General features: G+C 44.5%; 1 protein-coding gene across 1 annotated transcript in view; it reads right to left on the bottom strand.

Moving 5' to 3' along the window:
- Positions 1–23,264, bottom strand: part of LOC146202747 (uncharacterized) — a 53,588-nt gene that overhangs the window by 25,957 nt on the left and 4,367 nt on the right. The window contains exons 2-4 of the mRNA XM_084588301.1: positions 19,737–19,863; positions 17,615–17,723; positions 58–183 (exon numbers count right to left, since the gene is read on the bottom strand). Of these exons, the coding sequence (XP_084444427.1) occupies positions 58–183; positions 17,615–17,723; positions 19,737–19,863 (362 nt within the window). The remainder of the gene's footprint in view (positions 1–57; positions 184–17,614; positions 17,724–19,736; positions 19,864–23,264) is intronic.

Genomic DNA, 23,264 nt, shown 5'->3' with positions numbered 1-23,264 from the left:
TGCGCTGTCCTACAAGCAGGGCTGATAAAAAAAAGGAAATAAAGAGACACAAAGCACCTTTCCCGTGCTGACAATGAAGTTCTGAATCGCCTCTTCATCCGACTCAAAGGCCAGTAGCTTCTTGGCTTCAACCAAGTCATCAGCCGCCAATCGCCGCTGCTTTGGTAGCTGCCGGAAGCAGGCCTGTAAAAATCCAGAATTTTGCATGATACCCTTTCTATCTGTAGGTTCTCACTGTTGTGCTGCTCACCTAGCACAACGAAGTGGTAAGCAACAGGTTTATAGTAAGCTGATGTGCAATAAAAAAACGTTGGTGTGATACAAACTATACGAAAGAAAGAAAAAGATTGCACGTCATTGTTCTCTCCCTCTTCCTTCTGGTTAAAGGCATTTCCACTCTCTGACAGCCTATTAAGGACTGGTGGAATTTTATGAAATGATTGCACTTAAACTCAGCCATATTTAAAATTGTAATACAGAGCGAACAACAGTACACAAGAACGAGAAAGACACGGGACGAGCGGGACGAGCGCTCGTTCCGTGTCTTTCTCGCTCGTTCTGTGTCTTTCTCGTTTTTGTGTACCGTTGTTCGCGCCGTTTTACAATTACGAACATCTACCAACTTGCCCAAATGAACATTCTGCTCAGCCATATTTCTCTACTAATCTTAAAAAGGTTACGAAAAACTCCTCTCCCAACTGCAAAGAATGCTCTGAAGTGTCAATCCGCCAATTCTAAGTGGACTTTACATGAGCACCTACCATTTAGCTATGGCTTAGGAGCTGTCATCATAATTATCATCAACCGGACTATACCCACTGCAGGGCAAAAGCCTCTCCCATATTCCTCCAATTAATCCGGTCCTGTGCTAGCTGCATCCACTTGACCCCTGCAGACTTCTTAATCTCATCCACCCACCTAACTTTCTGCCGCCCCCATGCTGCGCTTTCCTTCCCTTGAAATACAGTTTGTTACCTTAAGAGACCATCTGTTATGCTCTCTTCGTACTACATGTCCTGCCCATGCCCATTTCTTCTTCTTGATTTACATTAGAATGTCAGTAACTTGAGTTATTTCTCTGTCCCACTGTGCACGCTTCCTATCTCTTAACTTTACCCCTACATTTTTCGTTCCATAGCCCTCTGCATTGTCCTCAAATTAAGTACAACCCTTTTCGTTAGCCTCCACATTGCAGCCCCGTAAGTGAGTACAGGTAAGATGCAACTGTTGTATACTTTCCTCTTGAGTGATATCGGTAAGCTGCCAGTCATAATCTGTGAGTGCTTGCCAAATGCGCTCCATCCCAATCTGATTCTTCTTGTTATTTCCTTTTCATGGACCGGATCTGCGTTTACTACCTGTCCTAAGTAGACATATTCGCCTACTACTTCCAGTGCCTCACTACCTAATGTAAACTGCTGTTCCTTCCCGAGGGTATTGAACATTACCTTAATCTTATGCATAATAATTTTCAAGCCTACCTTTCTACTTTTCCTGTCTAGGTCAGCAATCATTCTTTGCAGTTCATCTCCTGAGTTACTTAGATAGGCAATGTCATCAGCAAATCGCAGATTACTGAGGTGTTCTCCATCTACCCTTATCCCTAACTGCTCCCATTCCAAGTCTCTGAATACTTCCTCTAAGCAAGCTGTGAATAGTACTGGGAAGATTATGTCTCTTTGCCTAACATCGTTCTTAACAGGAATTTTGTTGCTTTCTTTACGCAGAACTATCATTGCTGTACAGCCACAAAACATGCCGTGCACCGCCTATAAGGTCGCTACTGAAAGCCACCTAGCTGTCATTTTCAAAAGTATTTCCGGGATACGAGTTGCGGCTGCTCATACGTCGCTGCGAGGAATGGCGATGTTCGTGGAGGTGTTTATGGCAGCCTGAAGCATAAAGTTAAGGTTGGCCTTTTTGTAGAGTCAAAACCATTGATGATGCTGCAGCCATCTGGGAGAAACTAATGCGTACACCCGCCATGTGCCTCCTACAAATAAGCTCTAAATGACCAGCTGCATTTTTGAGCCCTTCTTTTCTGTGGGTGTGCTGCACCGACTGATCAATTGCTTTAACAAAATAACCACTGCTTTTTTCTTTCTTTATCTGCCCTCTTTGCAAGCTCTTTAATATGTGCTTTTGGTGACACGCCTCGATCCAATATATGAGACATTCTTTTATTTATTTTTATTGGCTTCAAGCCCGGTAGAGATTTAACTGGTACAGGCTCCCCCTTATTTTTTATGCTTTCTTTTAGTTGTTCGAGGGGACAAATAAAATGGGTAAAATGGAGCCGTAACGATGTATTGGATCGTGGCGATGACACGTTTTATAGCATACACAGGTGAAAATGGGTGAAACACAACAAAGCGACCGCTTACAATCTTCGCTTCGTAAAGCTTATGTGCTTGGGTAAAAGTACAAACTATTCAGAGATGCTCTTAACAAGCACCGCTTATAGGCCATTAAATGCATGTACCATATGCCTGGAGCTTAATTCATTAAATTTCGTACCTGATGCTCATCATATCCGTCTTTACTTTGCACTCAGGACCTGTTAACGGCTTCAAAAATTAAGTGCCATAAAAAATATGCAGCACTGCACTAAGTAAATGTACTATTAAAGGTTTTTTCAGCAACCAACATATATTATTTTTCCTGTATTTAAACACGAATAATAGCGACCTTCAAAAAATTTACAATGATGCGCCAATATTATTTGAAATACTTCCATATTGAAATATGAGTCAGGAGTGACAAGAAATTTGTTAACGCGAAGTGAATTCGAACAGTATGCTCTAGGTCGTATTACTTGCCGAGATGGGACGAGTAAATAGAATATCCAGCACATTTTTTATAGCTTTCAAACATTTACCCAAGAAAAAAACTGATGGAGATGCCCCATAGTTTGTGTCACAGTGCATTTGCAGCGGATGCTGTTTATGCAACGATCCAAGCGTCGCCGGAAAACGAAGTCATGACAAAAGGGCTGCATAGAAACACACGGCTAGCTGACGACGCTGCCGGCTCCGCTCCCGGATTTACTTTCAACTCCGCCACCAGTGGTGTGGCCGTCGCTTTGCATGGGAAGAAAAGAATCTCGTTAAATGTCTCAGTGAAGATGTATAAGCCAGTTTGGAGACGGGGCCAATATTATTCTACTGGGGGACATGAACGGCCACATCGACGATCTGGATGGATACACGGATTGTAACGGCAAGCTAATGCTAGATTTCTGTAAGCTACACAGCCTAGTTATTGTAAACAGAGAAACAATACGTGAGGGACAAATCACATGGAAATTCCGGAACAGGCAGGCGACCATTGACTACTGCCTAACGTCGCAGGGAATTTATAGCAAGCTCGCCAAGATAGAAATAGACGAAGAAGGGGAGTGTAGTCTAGGAAGCGATCATAAATGTATTAGAATGCAGATGGGGCCCTTGATGAAAACAGAAATGGAACTTAGACAAAAAGTAAACACAAAATTACATGATGCTCAAATAGCAGCAAGCATAGAAGAAGCAATAGAGAAACGCCCCACGTAAGATTTGGATTATTATCAGGTAGAACTACTCATAAGGACAAAAATTAAGGAGGTTAAAGTAGCAAACCGCTGGAATGGAAAGAGGAAGCCACGAAGCTGGTGGAATAAGGAAATCAGGGAAACCATTGAAGAACGACGGGCAGCTTCAAGGCAACACCGAGAGGCAAAAAAAAGCACAGGTATCTCAGGAGGAAACAGACCAAAAATGGGAATCGTCGACAAAAGAAACTGGATGTACAGGCCCTCGTCCAAAGTAAAATAAAGCAGTCCACTGATCGCTCGATGGCTGAAATCCCCGATGCCATTAAAGGCGGACCAAGAAAATTCTAGAACCATATAGGCTGGTTAGGTAAAAAGAATCAAAGAAAGCAGGAACGGATTCAACATGATGAGGGAAATTGTTTATAGGGAGACAACGCTGTGAACTGCATTACATTCGTTATAGCCGAGTCATTTAAGAGTGACGATAGGGTAATCTCCACAAATCAGGGAGCAACATAAGATAGCCGGATTCAAAGCAGTTTATAACTGACCAATCTAAACTGGAAAAAGGCAGAAAGCAATATTCCTAAAAACACATCTACAGGAATAGGTGGAATTCCGATCAAGCTGATCAATGAACTTGGTCCAAAAAGTAAGGAAACGTTAAAAGCTCTGGAAACAGTCATAACGAATAAGCAAATTCCGGACAGCTGGCAGCAGAGTAAAATGAACTTGATTTATAAAGGGAAAGGAGAAAGGATGCACATAAAATCCTACAGGCCGATTACCATAACATGTGTTATGTACAGGTTGGCCATGCAGGCGGTGAAATTAACGGTGCAAGCATAGGTAGAAAGTAACAAGATACTCGGAGAACTTCAGAACGGCTTTAGAAATGGTAGGCGCTTAGATGATAGCCTGTTCGTGCTTACCCAATGCATCGAAATATCTAGAGTGGAAAATAGACCTTTGTATTTGGCCTTCCTGGACATAAACGGGGCGTACGACAATGTAAGCAGGGAACTCCTGTGGAACATATTAAAAGAAGGTATCGGTTATGAGATAATAGAGTTCCTACAGGAAATATACCGGGATAACAAAGTAGAAATTACGTGGGAAGGGATAAGAAGTACGGAAGATGTCAAAGTATGCAAAGGATTAAGACAAGGCTGTCCTCTATCACCGCTGCTGTTCATGCTTTATATGATAAACCTGGAACGGAGGATACAAGAAAGTAATCTAGGTTTTAACCTGTCATATAGATTAGGCGGAAAGGTCGTAGAGCAGTGCTTCCCCGGTTTAATGTATGCAGACGATATTGTGCTGTTAGCAGATAGCCAGGAAGACTTGCAAACTCTAGTTAGTATTGCGGAGACGAAGAGTCGGGTCTGATGATTTTCAACAGCTCAACTGATCAGGGTCCTAAAATACAAGGCCATGAAATACCCAGAGTGGCAGAATATAAATATCTCGGGGTCTAGGTAAACGAAGGATTGATATAGAATAAAAAGCATGAGCAATCACTTAGGGCAAAAGGGTGAAGAGATGCCGGGATAATGAAGCATAGGGCATTGTAGGGATACAATAGGTATAAGGTGCTGAGGGGTATTTGGAAAGGAATTATGGTGCCCGGGCTTAGTTTCAGAAATGCGGTTTTGAGTCTAAAAACAGAGATACAGTTGACATTTGAACTAAATCAGAGAGCCGTCGGACGATTGGCACTGGGTGTCCACGGTAAAACCACAAATGAGGCGGTACAGGGATATACGGGCTGGGCATCTTTTGAAGCACAGTAAGCTCAGAGTAAAATATTATATCAGGAACGCCTGAGAAAGTTTGACAGTAACAGGTGGGCAGCTAAAGTATTTAAATACCTAGACCTAAAAAGCGTTGACTCACAAGAGAGGAAAAGAACTAGGAAGCTAACAAGTACGCTGGTCACAAGGAAGGAGAAATAAAGAGCGTTAAACAATAAAATTATGATGGTATGGATATGATCAACAGTAGAGCACCTTTTCCAAAAACCTACTTGATCTCTTGCTTGATTGCAGTCTAAGTTTGTCCTGATTCTATCATCATCATCATCAGCCTGACTATACCCACTGCAGGGCGAAGGCCTCTCCCATATTTCTCCAATTAACCCGGTTCTGTGCTAGCTGCATCCACTTGACCCCTGCGAACTTCTTAACCTTATCCGCCCACCTAACTTTCAGCCACCGCCTGCTACGCTTTCCTTCCCTTGGAATCCAGTTTGTTACCCTAAGCGACCATCGGTTATCCTCTCTTCGCACTACATGTCCTGCCCATGCCCATTTCTTCGTCTAATTTCCATTAGCATGTCGGTAACTTGAGTTATTTCTCTGATCCACTCTGCACGCTTCCTATCTCTTAATGTTACCCCTACCATTTTTAGTTCTATAGCCCTCTGGGTTGTCCTCAACTTAAGCAGAACCCTCTTGATTAGCCTCCACGTTTCAGCCCCATAGGTGAGTACAGGTAAGATGCAACTGTTGTATACTTTCCTTTTGAGCGATACCGGTAAGCTGCTAGTCGTAATCTGCAAGTGCTTGCCAAATGTGCTCCATCCCAATTTTATTCTTCTTATTATTTCCTTATCATGGTCCGGATCTGCGGTTACTACTTGTCCTAAGTAGACATATTCGCCTACTACTTCCAGTATTTCGCTAATTAATGTAAACTGCTGTTCCTTCCCGAGGCTTTTGAATATTGCCTTAGTCTTCTGCATATTGATTTTCAAGCCTACCTTTCTGCTTTTCCTGTCTAGGTCATCAATCATTATTTGCAGTCATCCTCCGAGTTGCTTAACAAGACAATATCATCAGAAATCACAGATTAGTGAGGTATTCTCCATCTACCCTTATCCCTAACTGCTCCCATTCCAAGTCTCTCTAAATACTTCCTCTAAGCAAGCTGTGAATAGTACTGGGGAGATTGTGTCTGCTTGCCTAACACCTTTCTTTATGGGAATTTTGTTACTTTCTTTATGCAGCGCTATGGTTGCTGTGCAGCCACTATATATATCTCCCAGCACTTTCACATACGGCTCGTCTACCCCCTGATTTCGCAATGCCTGCATCACCGCCGAAGTTTCAACTGAGTCAAATGCTTTTTCATAATCAATGAATGCTATTAAGGGCTGGCTATATTCCGAGCATTTTTCTATTACCTGGTTCATGGTATGGATATGATCAATAGTAGAGTACTGTTTCCGAAAACCTGCTTGATCCTTTGCTTGATAGCAGTGTAAGGTTGTCGCGATTGTATTAGCGACTACCTTAGTAAATACCTTATACGTAACAGATAGTAAACTGATTGGTCTGTAATTTTTAAAGTCCTCAAAATCCCCTTTCTTATGAATGAGGATAATGTTTGCATTCTTCCATGGTTCCGGTACCGTCGATGACACCAGGCACTATGTATACAGTGTGGCCAGTTTTCCTAGCATGATATCCCCGCCCCGTCCAACAAATCTGCAGTTGCCTGATCTACTCCAGCTGATTTCCCCCTTTTCATAGTTTCTAAAGCTTTCTTAACCTCTTCCTTCGTTACTAGCGGAACGTCTGACTGCTTTTCCCTACTGCCAATCTCATTATTGTCCAGACTACTTTGGCTACTGTACAGATCAGTATAGAACACCTCAGCTACTTTTACTATCCTGTATGACGTTGACAATGATGAGTGATGACATTGTCCACCTTGTTCCTTAGCACATAAACCTGATTTTTGCCTATGCGCAATTCTTTCTTCACCGCTTTAAGGCTTCCCCCGTTCTTCACAGCATGCTAAATTTTCTCCATGCTATACTTCCTGTAAGATGGGGGTTTATTTCATGGTACTCGAACTGGGAAGATCAGCGGCAAATACAGCGACAGCGAACGCAGTCAAGTCTAACAAGCGCAGCGATAACACTGCCACTGACTCAAATGTTCTCCACATACTTTTTCCTCTTCACAATTACCCGCGGGACGAAGAAGAGCCATCCTGGCAACTTACTGCGTGAGCAAGACGGCAAGGTCGTAATAGGGTTTGAGGCGCTGGACGTGAACAATCTCGCGTACGTGCCGGCATAGATCATGAGACAGCGTAAGAGGTTCCATCACATAATTAACCGGAGAAGTGCACTCCAGAACACAGTATGGGCAATGGTATTTAGCAAGAAATTTCGAAGACAGTCCAGGAGCATTGGAAGGTATCTACAGCCACACAAGAGCGCCAAACGAGAAGTCCGGTGTCGAGTGTTGGATTTATGGTGGTACTGGGTGCTAGCCGTGAATGAGCAGGCAATTTTTCGACAGTCTTCCGCATGCTGGGCGGCTTGGGATGCAGGAGTATACTCGGATATGTCAGGCTGATACGGGAGTATGGTGTCGATTGTAGTAGAAGGGTGACGGCCGTAGAGGAGAAAAAAGGAGAGAAGCCAGTAGTATACTGTGTTGCAGTATTGTAAGCGTAAGTGACATACGGAAGGACGAGGTCCCAAATTGAGTGGTTGGAAGCGACGTACATAGAGAGCATGTCGCCAAGGGTACGATTGAAACGCTCAGTGAGGCCATTAGTCTGGGGATGATAGGCGGAGGTGGTTCTATGAATAATGTTGCACTTGGTGAGCAAGGCTTTCACAACGTCACTCAGGAAAACACGTCCTCTGTCGCTGAGCAGCTCTCGAGGCGCGCCGTGGAGAAGAACAAATCGCTACAAAATTAAGGAAGCTACTTCTGACGCTGTAGCAGATGGAAGGGCCGCGGTCTCTGCATACCTCGTCAGATGATCAACGGCTACGATAATCCAGCGGTTGCCGGCTGCAGTGTAGGGAAAGGGCCCGTACAAATCAATGCCGACGCGGTCGAAAGGGCGTGGTGGGCAGGGTAACGGCAGCGACTCTCCAGCAGAACGTTGAGGAGATGGCTTGCGACGTTGACAGGTGAGGCATGAGCAAACGTACTTGAGTACGAAGGTGTACATGCCCCACCAGCAGTAACGCAGCCGGAGACGAGTGCATGTCTTGAAGACGCCCGTGTGACCGGATTGTGGGTCAGAGTGAAAATATTCACAGATTTGCGAATGTAGCTGCCAGGGAATAACGAGCAACCACTTGTGGCTATCTGCCCAGTAGTTGCGGCACGGCAGAGGAGGTTATCACGAATGGCGAAGTGGGAAGCATGGCGGTGGAGAGCACGCGATGGAGAAGCAGCCATAGGATTGGAGATAAAATCAAGGAGAGAAGTTATCCAAGTATCTTTCCGCTGCGCTGATGGCATGTCATTGATGTAAAGCGATGGCGGGGGATCATCAGAAGAGGAAAGGCTCGTGACCTCAGCTGTAAGGGGGCAGCGGGAAATGGAATCGACGTCGTGATGCTTGCAGCCGGAGCAGTAAACAATGTGGACATAATATTCCGAAAGGCGAAGAGCCCATCTTGCCAGTCTGCCGGACGGGTCTTTCAGTGAGGAAAGCCAGCAAAGCGCATGGTGGTCCGTCACTACCTCAAAAGGGCGGCCATAGAGGTAAGGGCACAATTTAGTAAGAGCCCAAATAATCGCTAAGCACTCTTTTTCAGTAACAGAGTAATTGGATTCAGCCATCGTGAGTGTACGGCTAGCATAGGCGACCATGTATTCATTATAGCCTGATTCGCGCTGGGCGAGCACAGAGCCGAGACCAACACCGTTTGCATCTGTGTGGACCTCGCGGTAGGCGCTGTGGGGTCGAAGTGACGCAGGACAGGCAGTGCCGTGAGGATGCGGCGTAAAGCATTGAAGGCATCTTCGCATGTTGGCGACCACAGCGAAAGGTCGGAACTGCCGGACAGAAGTTCTGTCAAAGGAGCAGCGATGGATGCAAAATTTTTAATAAAGAGACGAAAGTAAGAGCCCAGCCCGAGGAAGCTACGTAGATCTTTGATGGAAGTCAGTTTGGCAAAGGCTGCTACGGCACGAAGTTTGGCAGGGTCTGGAGATACACCTTCTTTGGAGACAATGTGGCCGAGAGTGGTGAGCTGGTGGGCGGCAAAACAACATTTTTTCAAATTCAGCTGCAGTCCGGCATCAGAGAGGCAGGTCAAAACATGCTTCAGACGGTAGAGGTGTGTGTCAAAGTCGGGAGAAAAGACGACAATGTCGTCGAGGTAGCATAGGCATGTCTTCCACTTTAGACCGCCAAAATGGTGTCCATCATCTGCCCAAATGTAGCAGGAGAATTACAAAGGCCAAACGGCATAACTGTAAATTCGTACAAGCCATCGGGAGTTAAAAAGGCTGTTGTGGGGCGATCAGCCGCTTCCAGAGGAACCTACCAGTACCCGGAACATAAATTTAGGGAAGAAAAGAGCTCGGTGCCTTACAAACAATCGAGACCGTCGTCGATGCGCGGGAGAGGGTAAACGTCCTTGCACGTAATCTTATTAAGGCGGCGATATTCGACACAGAAGCGGATAGAGCCATCTTCCTTTTTTACGAGGACAACAGGTGATGCCCAAGGGCAGTTTGAGGGCTGAGTCACGCCATTCTGGAACATTAGGTCGACTTGCTCATCAATAGCCTGGCGTTTGGTTGTAGACACACGATAGAGACGCTGTCGTAGTGGTGCGTGAGTGCCAGTGTCGATGCAATGAGTGACTGTAGAAGTTTGACCCAAAACTTTGATGAGAGTCGAAGGAGGAACGAAAGTGATGTAGTAGGTTCAAAAGCTGTGTGCGCTGCGCTGGAGGAAGATCAGCGTTGATGGAACGAAGGAACAAATCTGTAGAGGGGGAGCGGGCGCAGGTGAAGGGGGGCTGAGCCCAGTCATAGCAGATTGCGGTGCGTCGTCAGGTTCCTTAGAGATCAGAAGAGATGCAATTGGCTGGATACTGCCGAGGCATTCACTATGGCGCAAAGCAGTAAGGGAGTTAAATGGGTTAAGAGACCCATAACATGGAAAGGCCAGCAGAAATAGCGAGCACAGCGTAGGACAATGGAGGGCACTTGCAGTGCAGGAAAGTATGGGCTGGTGTGAAGAGAACAGTGTCATCGCTAATAGAGTCACAAGCGACACGAAAAAGCACATAAGAGTAGGGAGGAAGGTCGATATCTTCGGCGACGAGGGCTTTAGCACAGGAATTCGACGAAGCAGCGTCTGGCAAGGCATCGGGCAAAGTCGAGAACCCCACTTCAGCGCGAGCACAATCGATGATAGCAGCGTGACGAAACAGAAAATCCCATCCTAAAATGAGCACATGTGAGCAAGAGGGCAGCACGACAAACTTGATAGTATACAATGAGTCCTGGATCATGTCTCAAGCGGTACATGCTGCTAACAGCATAATGTGTTTCAGCAGTGGCCGTGCGCAGAGAGAGTCCTGAAACTGGCGTCTTCACTTTCTTTAAAGAGTTTTCTAAGCGACAAAGATTAGCGTCCATTACTGAAATTGTGGCACCGGTATCGATAAGAGTCATGGCAGAAATGCCCTAGACTAAAACTTTTATAAGGTTAGCAGGTGAACGACGAGGTCTTTGAAAGTTCGGAGGAGGCGCAGTTCTTGCCTCAGGAACTGCGGCACCTAGTTTTCCTCTTGATTATTCTGGCGACGTCGTCTTGGAGAGATGGAGAGTGTCGTGGTGAAGGGAAACGGCGGTTCGAGAGGACGGAGCGTTTGGAAAAAAAAGGACGACTTGCTTGCTCATCACATGCGGAGTATTCACATGACGGAGACCAGCACCTGGAAGCTTGGCCAGGTGGTGCTGGCACTGAGCAACAGCGACGGCAATAGCAGGCAATATGGCCAGGCAGTCAGCAAAAGTAGCAAATCGGATGGTTATCATTTGCGCGCCATGGGTTGCTTACTCATGGAGTTGGTCGACGAAATGATGGTGCCGGCGCTTGTACAGGCACTGACATCGCAGGGTAAGTAGGCGGTTGAGGTCTTGCGGCGATTTTGGCATAAGCTGATGGAACGGCGACAGGTCTTTGGGCGATGTCGGCGTATGTCACGGGAGCGGTAACAAGTCGCGGGACGTCGGCATAAGTTAGCGGAGCGGTGATAGGTAGTGGCGGATGGGAGGACGGGACTACCTCAGCAACCTGCTCTTATATGGTTTGACGGATAGCAGGGGTCAAATACGGTGGCTGTTCTTGTGAGCTAGGGAGAAGTGAAAGCTCACGTGCCACCTCTTCACAAACGAAATCTTTTATCTGCTGCAGCAGGGAGGAGTTGTCGGTAGCAGGCATCAGTCCAGCAAGCGATTTCAGTTGCCTTGGGTACTGACGAGTCAGCGCCCTTTGCTTGCGTAGCTCCTCGAAGCTCTGGCAGAGCATGAAGACTTCGGCAACGGTGCGCAAGTCACAGGCTATCAACATATGATAAGCGTCATCTATGCCTTTCAATATGTTTTTGATCATTTCAAATTTGGGGTTCACCCGCTTGCATAAGTCAAAGATATCTTGTATGCAGCCCGTAAAGCTTTCGCCCATTTGCTGCGACCGCGCATGCAAGCGCTGTTCAGCACGGAGTTTTCTGACTTCCGGACGGCCAAACACTTCTGCGAACGTCGTTTTGAAGGTGGCCCAACTTCGAATATTCCCCTTGTGGTTCCGGTACCACAGGTTAGCCACGCCGGAAAGATAAAATATGACGTTGTTAAGCTTTGCGTCCCACTTGTTGTAAAGGCTCACCCGTTTGTAGGAGCTGAGCCAATCTTCCACATCATGGTCGTCGGTCCCGCTGGCGAAGGGAGCCGGCACAGATGACAGCTGGGCTCGCCTGTACAGCTTCATGTCTAACGTCCTCAGGCATCGTGAGTGTCACAAAAGTGCGGCTGCAGAGCTTCAGGATCGATGTTTTTAGCCAGCGACACTCCACCAAATGTAAGATGGGGGTTTATTTGATGGTACTCTGACTGGGAAGATCAAGGGCAAATACAGCGACAGCAAACACAGTCAGGTCCAACATGCGCAGCGATAACGATGCCCCTGACTGAAATGTTCCCCACATACTTCTTCCTCTTCACATTCCTTATTTCAGCTACTTTACGCTTATTGATTAGCCTTGATATCTCTGCCAGTTCTATATGGTCTGTTGGGTTGGAAGCTTTCATACTTTGGCATTTCTTAATCAAATCCTTCGTCTCCTTAGACAGCTTACCGGTATCCTCTCTAACAACCCTACCGCCTACTTTTACAGCGCACTCAGTAATAATATCTCTGAAATTACTGGTCACTGCTTCCAAACTAATATTGTCATCCTCGGTTAGAGCTGAACATCTATTCTGTAGTGAGATTCTGAACTCTACTGTTTATGCAATTACATTGACACGCGGAGTTTTTTTTTTTGATCCTGTGGAGAATTACGCGGCACCGGGAATCGAACCACGGTCCTTTTGCATGCAAGACGGATGTTCTACCAGTGTATATATATATATATATATATATATATATATATATATATATATATATATATATATATTGGGGGCTGTAAAAGGCCGTTATATAAGAAGTCAAACTGCCCAAATATGATACCATTATAATCTGTGAACACTGCTACCACACGGGCAGTTGGTTATATTGTATTGCATTGTGTCGTGTGTGAGTTTCATCCGTCGCCCTGTTTAACAAGTAGTGCATAAGTCTCCAAAAATAATCTGTGACCCACCACAAAAAATGCAATGTCGTGGCTTTTTGGATGGAGGACAATGATGGCGTAAGTATGCCATTAAATGAAATTATTCATCACAGCAATAAACTAACAATGCTTCTGAGCAATGACTTTGGCATGAAGAGCAAAAATAGTGGCCGCAGGCGACTCTGTGGTCTTTCAATGCATGTAGCACAAACCTTAGGGCTTTAATGAGCACTCAGTGTGCTGGTCATAGGGGATACAGATCGAACAGGGCATTAGGACAAGTGTTGAAAGTCACCTGTTCCAGCTTAATTTCAAGAGAATGTGACCGCAGTACCACTAGATACCACTAGATTACGATGGCATTTCAGGGGTTGCATTTTTGTGCCCAAAACACTGTCAAAGTATTGGCTGAACAATCAAAAAAAGATATTTCATTATTTTATGCAAATTTCGTTTGCAGAACTCGGAAACATCATAGCAGCGCTGCCACTTCATTTGCTATTAGCGCAGAAAAGCACCCCATGGGAAGTCTCTCCCGTTCGCTACCTCTTTCCCGTTTGCATCACTCACAAATAAAGCACAAAAATAAGGCCTCCCTCATTTCTTACAGTTTCTCTACTAAAGGCACCATGACAAGGAGGTACAGCTGCAGTAACAGTAATAACAATCTTATAGTCAGCATGGTAATCCGTACCCATTTCACAGCCACAGAACATTCTGCCGTGTTCGGGTAGTGTGTTGCTCTCAGCTCCCGAGAAAGGAGATTCCTTGTGGCTTTTTGACCACTGCGTTCTAAGGCTAGCCATAACGTAAATAGGTGTAAACAGAGCTCCTTCTTTCACTTGCTACTACCCATGCCCGGCCTGCTTTCCTCCCCTCTTAGGTGTTAGAAAGAGGCACACATGTGTCTTATGCTCACAGCCTCCCATTCTCACGTAGTGGCCCTCTTCTCGTCTCATGTGGAAAGTGCCTCGATGCGTGCGCTACTTCCCGCTCATATGTAACTCATGTGCTGCTTCTCATTATCTCGCTCTGGAGTGAAAGGCCATAAATGCCTGCGGTGCACCAAGGCTGACCAACAAACTCGAGTTAGAGGCTCGGTCAACGTACATACCTTGCTGCCCATCTCCAGCCCACAAGGTAGGTGGCATAGCCATTGGCACGCAGTCGTCAAGTAGGGGATTCACAAGGGGGGGTGGGACGGGACGCTGGCAAACCATAAGCAATAAACTTGCTTTGCAGGCCTCGAACGCAATGAGAATTCTGCTTAGCGAGGGCACCAGGCATTCAAGAGATGTATCTCCATGTGCCTTGCGTGCTGACGCTTTCCCCTCTCTACCTGGAGTGAATTAGGTGCTTCATTGCTTTACTGGTTGTTCCAAGAGACCCCCTTAAACCTTAAAGGATACTGTATAAAATTTTAGGTGACCTACTTTCGTACTTTAATAAAAGCCGGAGTTTTTAAGCCTACAAAAATCGCAACGCTTCTTGCACAAAGTCGGCAACAAGCAAACTTTTTCGTCATTTTTTTTTTTAAATGGTACACCTGGTGGTGGTGCCTCAATCTACTGCTTCTCAGACGCTGTGACGTCACCTGTTTCCCTGCGTCCGTGCTCAGCCTGACTGCTTGCCTGTTTGCCTGCTACCATGGGCGCCTGCTGTAGCTGTCTGCACGCTAAGTAGGGGACCAGCTTGGAATGCTGTGGCTTTCTGTAGTCGCTTGTGCACAAAGCCTTTTGAACTTGAATCCGACCCACGCATCTGCAGGACCACCAAAGGGGAGGGGGGGTTCAAAAGAACTGTTTTGCTCAAGGTTATAACCTAAGTGTGGTTCGGAAAAGGGACATATGTCGTACATTTCCAAAAGGTGCCAAAGGGTGCCAAACACCTAAGAATAATAATCTGTGTATCGCAGCTTTAGAAAACACTGCTCCCAAGTTTAATTTATTTTGGCCACAGCAACTGCGATGCAAACCTCGCTGTGTTGCTAATCTTCAACATGTGACTGACAGCGGCTCGAACCCCGTGCTCTCCCCCGCATACTTATACCCTAGGAAATGCAAGAAGCATGACAGTCATGCATTCACAAAGATGGGACCTGAAACGCATGAAAATTTAAAGAGTACAAAGTATGTTTAAAGAAAGAAAGCGCATTCCCGTAGCATATGTTCAATACATGTAATCACGGTATGTAAAACAAAGGATAAATACATGAAAACATTTGTAATACCTGCATTTTACTTCTGCAGCGATACTTCGAGAGCATTCTCATTATTTTGAGCATTTGTATCTGAACAACCTCGGACAAGATCATCTTTAAGTGTGACACGTAGCAAAACTAAATCAGAAACACACTCATGTTCCTTATTCCGAATTTGCAGTATTTAACCAAACTGCCTGCAGGCAACGTATATGCTATACTTGAACCAACAGAAAAGTAAATGCGCCACTTAAAGCAGTTGTTCTCACGCCAGCATGCACAAATTTGGAAACCAATTGGTCAGGTTTTTCACTTAGGGCTTACAGGTCCTAAAAATCCAACATCGACGGTGCCAATTATATAGCAACGATGGCAATTTTCTAACACTGCCCAAGCCACCGGGGAAGTGCTACAAGTCCGATTCGTAGTACTTGTAACACAGTGTATTAACAAAGCTCCAGAAACAAAATTGCTGCATATTGTTTGCTATTACTTTTCGACTTCTAGCAGTCACTACGCTTCTGGCACTGCTTGCACTGCTTACATCCTGTAAAAATCCCTAATTTAACTCCAGCCCCTTCCATCTAGATGCAGCGCTGCTTTACGGCGGATGAAGGGATGAATGACTGTGGCTCCTTGTGAAAGAAAAATTTGTAAGTTTCAGAAAAACTTGTCCTGTGCATAGGAACGCACATTATAATATGCAGAGCTATTACTTTGCTGGGTGTGTATGCCTGGCCGAAGTTTTAGTGTTCCTTGCCTGATCAGGCAGCGGCATCACAGTTGTATGATATATATATAGTCTCTGATCGCCTCAATATCTGAATAACTAAAAATCGCACTGCCACTTTTATGTTTTAACTAATTTTCTAGCATCTTTTCATACCAGTGGCTCTGAGCCCACAAACGTGACAACTAAAGCGCTGCGACCATGATATGGCGGGCCATTGCGAAACGTGCGATGCCATGCATGCCTCTGGGCGGCGTCTGAAGCGTGTGTACAAAAACCAGAAAACAAAGGCATCCAAGCAAAAACACGTAAATAAATGCTGCAGCTTCAGGAAATCGCACCTCCAAAAAATGCAAAATTTCAGCGATTTCACACAAAGTCACAATCTGTGCAGTACCGTAAAGCCCCGCGTATAATACATTTTCTTTTCATATTTTATCATATCAAATTGCCGCCTCATATTATATGCGGATTTGAACAAATTTCAACCCTCAACTCACGCCACGAGCATCAGCACTATGAGAATCAAGATTCCATTAGTGTTCCTGTATTAGCATATACAGGAACACTAGCTTCCACCGAGAGACGGTGCTATCTAGCGGTGACGTCGAGCGACAGTTTCGATGGTTTCGGTTTCACCACGCTGACCTTGCCATCTTCGTAACCACGTTGCCTGCGACACATGCACAACTGGAAGGAGGACGATCCCACCTCGCATGATGTAGGGATAGCGAATGGATCGCTCAGTACATTGCATGGGTCTCTCACGGGCATCTCCAGCCATTGCTGGCCACGCTCTACAGCCGAATCCCAGATGCTTGACCATTATTCCCAAGGAGCGCGTCAGTCGCACTTTCGAGAAATGCACGATATTGAACGCATTCAGGGGTGCTGAAAAAGATTTTATACAGAAAGATGCCTCTAGCAACGAAATCTCAGCCGACAATACACGTACTGGACGATGATGATTGTGAAAATTCTGAATCTGAGAACACTTCCAGAACGTACATGTCGCGCACCTGCGTGAGGTGCTAGGTATGGATAGCTGCGAGCGTGGCTCATGACAGCTCGCAGCTCGTGCACTGCTGTCCCGCGTAAGAGCTGGAAGCGGCCTATTGGTTTTAGAACAGCAGGAGGATCATGCGGTTTCTATGATCAAGTGTGTCAGTGTGAAAAGGGGTGCAGACCAGCACCGGTACATGAAGGTTCGTGGCGCTATTCGAAGTATGGTGTAGGGTTGCGTTGGCCACGAAAGCGCGGAGCGCATACAATTCGCAGGGCAACCGCGAAATGTAGTGCAAATAAATATTTTTGCTGATCTTTCCTTACTCGCATAATACGCAAACGAAAACTTTTTCTTCCATTTTTGCTATCCCAAAATTACACCTCATATCTTATGCAGGTCCGTATTATATGCGGGTTTTACGGTATACCTTTAAAAGATGCAGTAGTCTCCAAGTCTAGCTAAAGGAAAATTAACATCTCCTTTTACAGCCCCTTTAAGGCACGATTCTCTCGAACACAAACAGTACTTGCCTCACTAATGGGATGGTTATGCACATCATCCAAGAGCTTCACTTCTAAGAAGTTGCCATCTGCAGAAGCCACCACCTTTATCCTTGCTGTGCAGCCAATCTTGAACGTCCTGCAGCATGCTCAGTGAGCATTAAAACTATGTCACAAGAACAAATACATGGCACATTTGCAAACAAATTATGCATACAGAGAGGTAGGCCCATTTCTCCAACTCCACTTCTCCTCCCCCTTCCATTACACAGCCCTACGCACCTTCCAGCAGTTGTCATTTTACAGCCCAATTTTAATCCTGCACTGCAAATTTTCATGCCCAAAATGAGCAGATATGCCTAACCTGCTATCCTGCTTGCAGCATTCACAAGTGAAGCAGAAAAGAAGGCCTCTCCGATTTCTTACAGTTTTGCTACCGATGCCACCACAACACAACTGTATAGCTGCAGTAATAATTGTAGTATTAGTATAATCCATAAGGCAGTCAACAGGGTTCTCCCCATGGTCGGCAGCAGTGGCAGTGGCTTCGCCTCCCACCTCTCAATTGACCACCCACCGCCGTCCACCTCTTAGGGTTCAAGTTTGCTACACTCGGCGACAACTTTCTGTGACTGTGATGTGACCAGTCACACCACTTCAGATGCTGCGGCACGCGTCACTGGCCTTGTAGCTTTATTTTGGGATGGCATTGCGCCATTCTAACATCTACTCATATCTTACTCTCTTGCATCCATGCGCTTCCACTGCTATTCGAGTACACTCAAGAGTTGCATTTTGAGGATGCTTCACTGCACAGGTTACTCAGAGTCCGTGCAGAGAAGCCCCCCCCCCCTACAACTCAAAGGGGAAATTTGTAACATAGCCCCACTGCTACTGCTTCACCCTGTGGAAAGGGCCGCAGTGGTACTTGTGATTTGAGAGCAATCAACCTTTTTCACAAGGCCGCTCTGCACATGTGCGCCCCTTCCTTGGATGAAAACAAGCCACCAGTGCCAGTTGCACATGCGCGGTTCTTAGCCTCCGCAATCGGTGCAGTCGGAGCTGATCTCAGGGGCCATGTGCAGTTCATATTTGTGAAAGGTGTATGGGACAGATGGCGGTAGCTGTCAAGTGCACACATGGTTATTTCGCAGGCGGCTGCGTCTCACGAGGACGTTTACAACCAGTAGCAGCAGAGTTTTCAACCACTCCCCACAGGATGCCATATCTTGTGAAAAAGGCGGATTCTTCGACACTCCTGACAGTGTGCTCAAAACAAAGCCCTTGACAAATCTGTGAAAAATCGTCATTGTCGCACAGCTTTTATCTCGAATGTATACACAACCATATTCCAGGCATTTATTAGATAAAATTGCCACTTGTTCAACAGTTTTTCAGGGCAATTCGATAATTTTAACTTTCAGATAATTAGAACATTTTTTCTGAAGGCCAAATTAACAAGCTTTTACTGTATTCAAAAAGAAAAGCTGTGCAGCCATCTGTGCTGTCGTTTCTTTTATCTCAAGACGCTCACTGTGTTGTTATTCAATTTATGCTTCCACTCCACCTCTCCCTGGTCCTCAAATCTCTCAATTTTGTGTGACATCTTTTAAAAGGCACTCCACAGTATCCATAGTGTTGTGATCACCAAAGAAATTTTTCAGGCTTCTTCAATGCCTTGGAACCTCGCACTTTATCCTGTTGGTTATTCTGCGATTTTCCTGCTAACAGCACGTGTAAACTGCAGCTGTGTGCTGACATAGGAACTCTAAAGAAATCATCAATGTCTAGTACTGATAAGTTCTAAGGCTGTATACAACTAGCCAAACAAAGCAAAATAAGAACAGCTAATACTAGACCTAGAAATAAGTGAAACATAAAGACAAGTAAGGTAGATGTCCTGTATGTTTCACTGTTATTTCTAATTCTAAGATGTACCAATCTGCCCAAGCCTCTGCCTCAAAACTTGGATCTAATACTAGGCTGTCAAACACACTAAAAAACCTTTGAAAAAGTGAAAATCTGTACTTTCTCTCAGAAAAGATATGAATGTGCGCATTTTCTCATTCTATGTGCTCATAAAAGACATGCATATATTTCATTTTCTGATTTAGCTATGAATGCTGACATAGAAGGGACACCTCTGGCTTACCTTTGGTTGGGTCGTGCTCCTGTGGACTTGGATGTATACTTTCGGCCCCCATTTGCACAGCTGAATATTATCTCAGAGTATACAAGTTCATCTCTAATAGGCCTCTTCAAGCCTTTCTTCCGGGCACCTGCACAATGAGTTCAAGGCAAAAGAAGCAGCTTGAAGGGTTACACAAAAGGGAGTAACGGCCACACTGAGTTTATGCAAAATCATAGTGTTGTAAGCAAACCTAACAAACTGTTGCTCATATACATTATACTTATGACTTCACTGTGACCAGACTTAGAGTTTCATTTTTAATGTCTCAACACAGTACCTCAACTAAAAAAAAGCAGATACACAGACTGAATCTGTAAAGGCAAGCAGTGGTTTCTGTCTTTCTCAATATTGCAATAGTAATTCATCCCCCCCCGGATGCATAAGTGGAAGCTGACGAGACACAGGGTTCGCAGCACTTCTACAGGAAAACTATTTGAGGGTTTTCAAAGACTTTTAAGGCCCTACCAAACATTGCCATCTTAAGGTATTAAAGTGACATTCAGTTGAATACCCAGGAGAAAAAAGTAACACCTTCAACAAGATTACTCATTTTTATTAAAAACAAAAAGTAAAAAGGTTGTCTCAAAAAGCATACTAGTAAAACCCCCAATAAATAGTCACTTTCATGGTACTTCTTCTTGGCCTTGTTCAATACCACAATACGTTTGTTGCTTGTACTAAATTTCAGTCTCAACCCAAAACTGCTGAAGGTGGACATCAAGAAAGAGCTGCTGAAGTTTTTCCACTACTGCATGGTCAACGGTTTGAAGCTCCACCAAGGGGCGGTTGCTTCCATGCTCTTTGGAAGGCGAGGCTGTTCAAGGACTCTACAGTAGAACAGCGTGCTTCTCCTTGGCAGTCAAATTTCTTTCAAAAGAAATGAAGTTGACTAAAAACGCTTGAGGTGGGAAGCCCATAAAAAACAAGTCTTTAAATCAGCAATAACAAATATAAATCTGATTTAATATAGCATAATTTATTTAGCTAATTGCAATAATTAAAGTGCAAACTGTTAGTTTATTTTCTGGAAGTTATCTATATTAAAAAAATGTGGTAAATTTGCTGTCACATCAACTATTATTTGTAACCCCTGAAATGAAAATATAGAAAAATGCTCTGGCATTTATGTAGCTGCATGCATGCCCATGAATTTAATGCACTATAACTAGGATAAATGTAATTAATACTGAGGTAATCTCTGCATACCTGAACAATGCGAAAGATTTACATGGACTAACTGCACCTATTAAAACAATGAGCTGTAATGTCAAAACTTATGCATCAATTTTGTTTATCCTAGTTCATTGCATGGCCTTTTATTTGGGGAATAAACATCGAAAATTTCAATTCAACAGTGCTGAGAAAATATAGAAAAAAAAGGAAGGGGGGAGGGGGGGCATTTTTAAACCATGTCAAAAATATAAAAATCATTACATTGGATCATAAAATGCAATATATTTATGGCTGGGCCACCCTTAGGACACACCTGGGTTCTCCTATTGCTCACATTACTGCTCCTCCTCTCAACTTTTTAACTAGTGAAATTTACATAATTACTTGACATATACCAAGCCCTCTTAATTAACCCTTTCACTGCCAAGATTTTTGGGACTGCTGCACACTCCCTGCCAGGTAATTTTTCATGTTAGCCGAGATTTTTTTACATGCTAGTTCCGTGGAAATTTTAAACTAATAACGTACTACGATGCTCTGCAGGGCATATTTGTTAAATATTTCTATTATGCTCGACAGGTTTCCGCTTGCTGCCCATTTTTATAGGCGGCAGGGTCACTTCCTCGCTATCTTTGTTCGACAAGCTTTTTAGCCCAGCTGCTTCATCAGTGACATTTTTATTTGAGTAAGACTCCACTGGCAATTTCTAATTTTCTTTTACTGTCAGAACGTGAATGCATGTGGCACACTGTCTCACCCTGGAAGCAATGCTGATGATAAGAAAGTGATGCGGTTATGATGGTGATGATGCTGGTGGAGAAACATACTACACATATGTTGTTTCAAATTTACCCTGCAAGATCAATGCGTTTATGTGGCTTGCCCTAAGACGGCGTGGCATGTCCCTATCAATATTGTTATACGATAGTATTGGGAGTGGCAGGGAGTGAGTTATAACGGCAACATGAGTATACTCAGGAGTGGCAAGGGTTGTGCGTGTATGGTCTCCCGAGATATCTCAGAGTCGCAGTTAAAGCGTTAATATTGTGGTTTGATACCAGTGCCTGCCTTATGAAATTTGGTAGCCAGCCGGCTATTAGGCCAATTGAAGAACTTATCTGCCTGTCACATTTTTCAGTATACACACTCAGCCAACCAAGAGTTCATCTGGGAAAAGATCACTGAATACAGCTTTGACATTACGATTCATCTCATTTTGGAAGGCCTCTCTTGTATACATAGCTGTCGTGACCATGGGCAAAAGACCTCTAATCCACAAGAGCTGTTTGAATCAATTGAACCAAATGTCACGAGCTACGCTTTGGATATTATGCGTAGAGGTACAGTGAAAGCAACCAAGTGGTGCGGCTTCATTTATTATTCAAAGGTCTCCCGTTATAGGTAGTATGGCTATGCAGTAGCAGTTCTGTAAATGGTGATCAATCACGGCATCAGTTAGGTTTCTTTCCCACTTAGTCGCATACTGCCCTTAAGTTTGGCATATTCCTCTTCCGACTGTTATTACCTAATTTTTGTACCTAACCAAGTGTAATGATAGTAAGTGACATATGTGGGTTCAATCCTAGCCACAGTGGCTGCTTTTCGATGGAGATAAGAAGCAAGGCACCCGTGTACTGTGTGATGTCAGTACACAGTAAAGAACCCCAGGTGGCCGAAATTAATGGAGCGCTCCCCACCAGCATTTCTCATAGCATGAGTCACTTAAACTCTATAAAACCAAACCAACCAGCTACTATGTTTATGGTAAATCACTAACATTAGAGACAAAACAGCTTAGTTTTGCTTTCAGAGTAAGAGTGTCGGGGCCCTATAGCTGACTTTAACTTTAAAACTAAGCAAAATATTTCTGAATGTCTAAGGATGTTTAGGACGCAAAAACAATCCCCCTATATTTTCCCCAAAAAATATTTAGATTTAAATGTGGACTCCCATCAACAGGATTTTAACACTGGACAGTTGTTTTTTAATTTTTTTTTTTTTAGCCAGCAGCTCCATAGAGAATGAACTGATTAGCGAACTCAAGGACTGACTGCACACAGCAGTCAGTTAATTTAAGCACCTGAACCCAAAGCTTTCCACTGCCAAGTTTTCGTACATGCAACAATATTTCCTGGTCGTGCATTTTGCAAAAACAATATTATGAACACAGATCTGAAACAGCATTTTGGCACCGATGGTATCATGATGGAAGAGCCTAAAAAAAATGTGACTACCACTGTCTTTAGACATTCGGCCAAATCTGCTAAGCATAGCCAAACATACAATTCAAGGACTTTCCAATATATTTTTGTTAAT

The sequence above is a fragment of the Amblyomma maculatum genome, chromosome 1 (assembly GCF_055883805.1).
Source record: "Amblyomma maculatum isolate TAMU_Amacu chromosome 1, ASM5588380v1, whole genome shotgun sequence".
Classification (NCBI taxonomy): domain Eukaryota; kingdom Metazoa; phylum Arthropoda; class Arachnida; order Ixodida; family Ixodidae; genus Amblyomma; species Amblyomma maculatum.
This window is presented reverse-complemented; position numbering and strand designations above follow the sequence as displayed.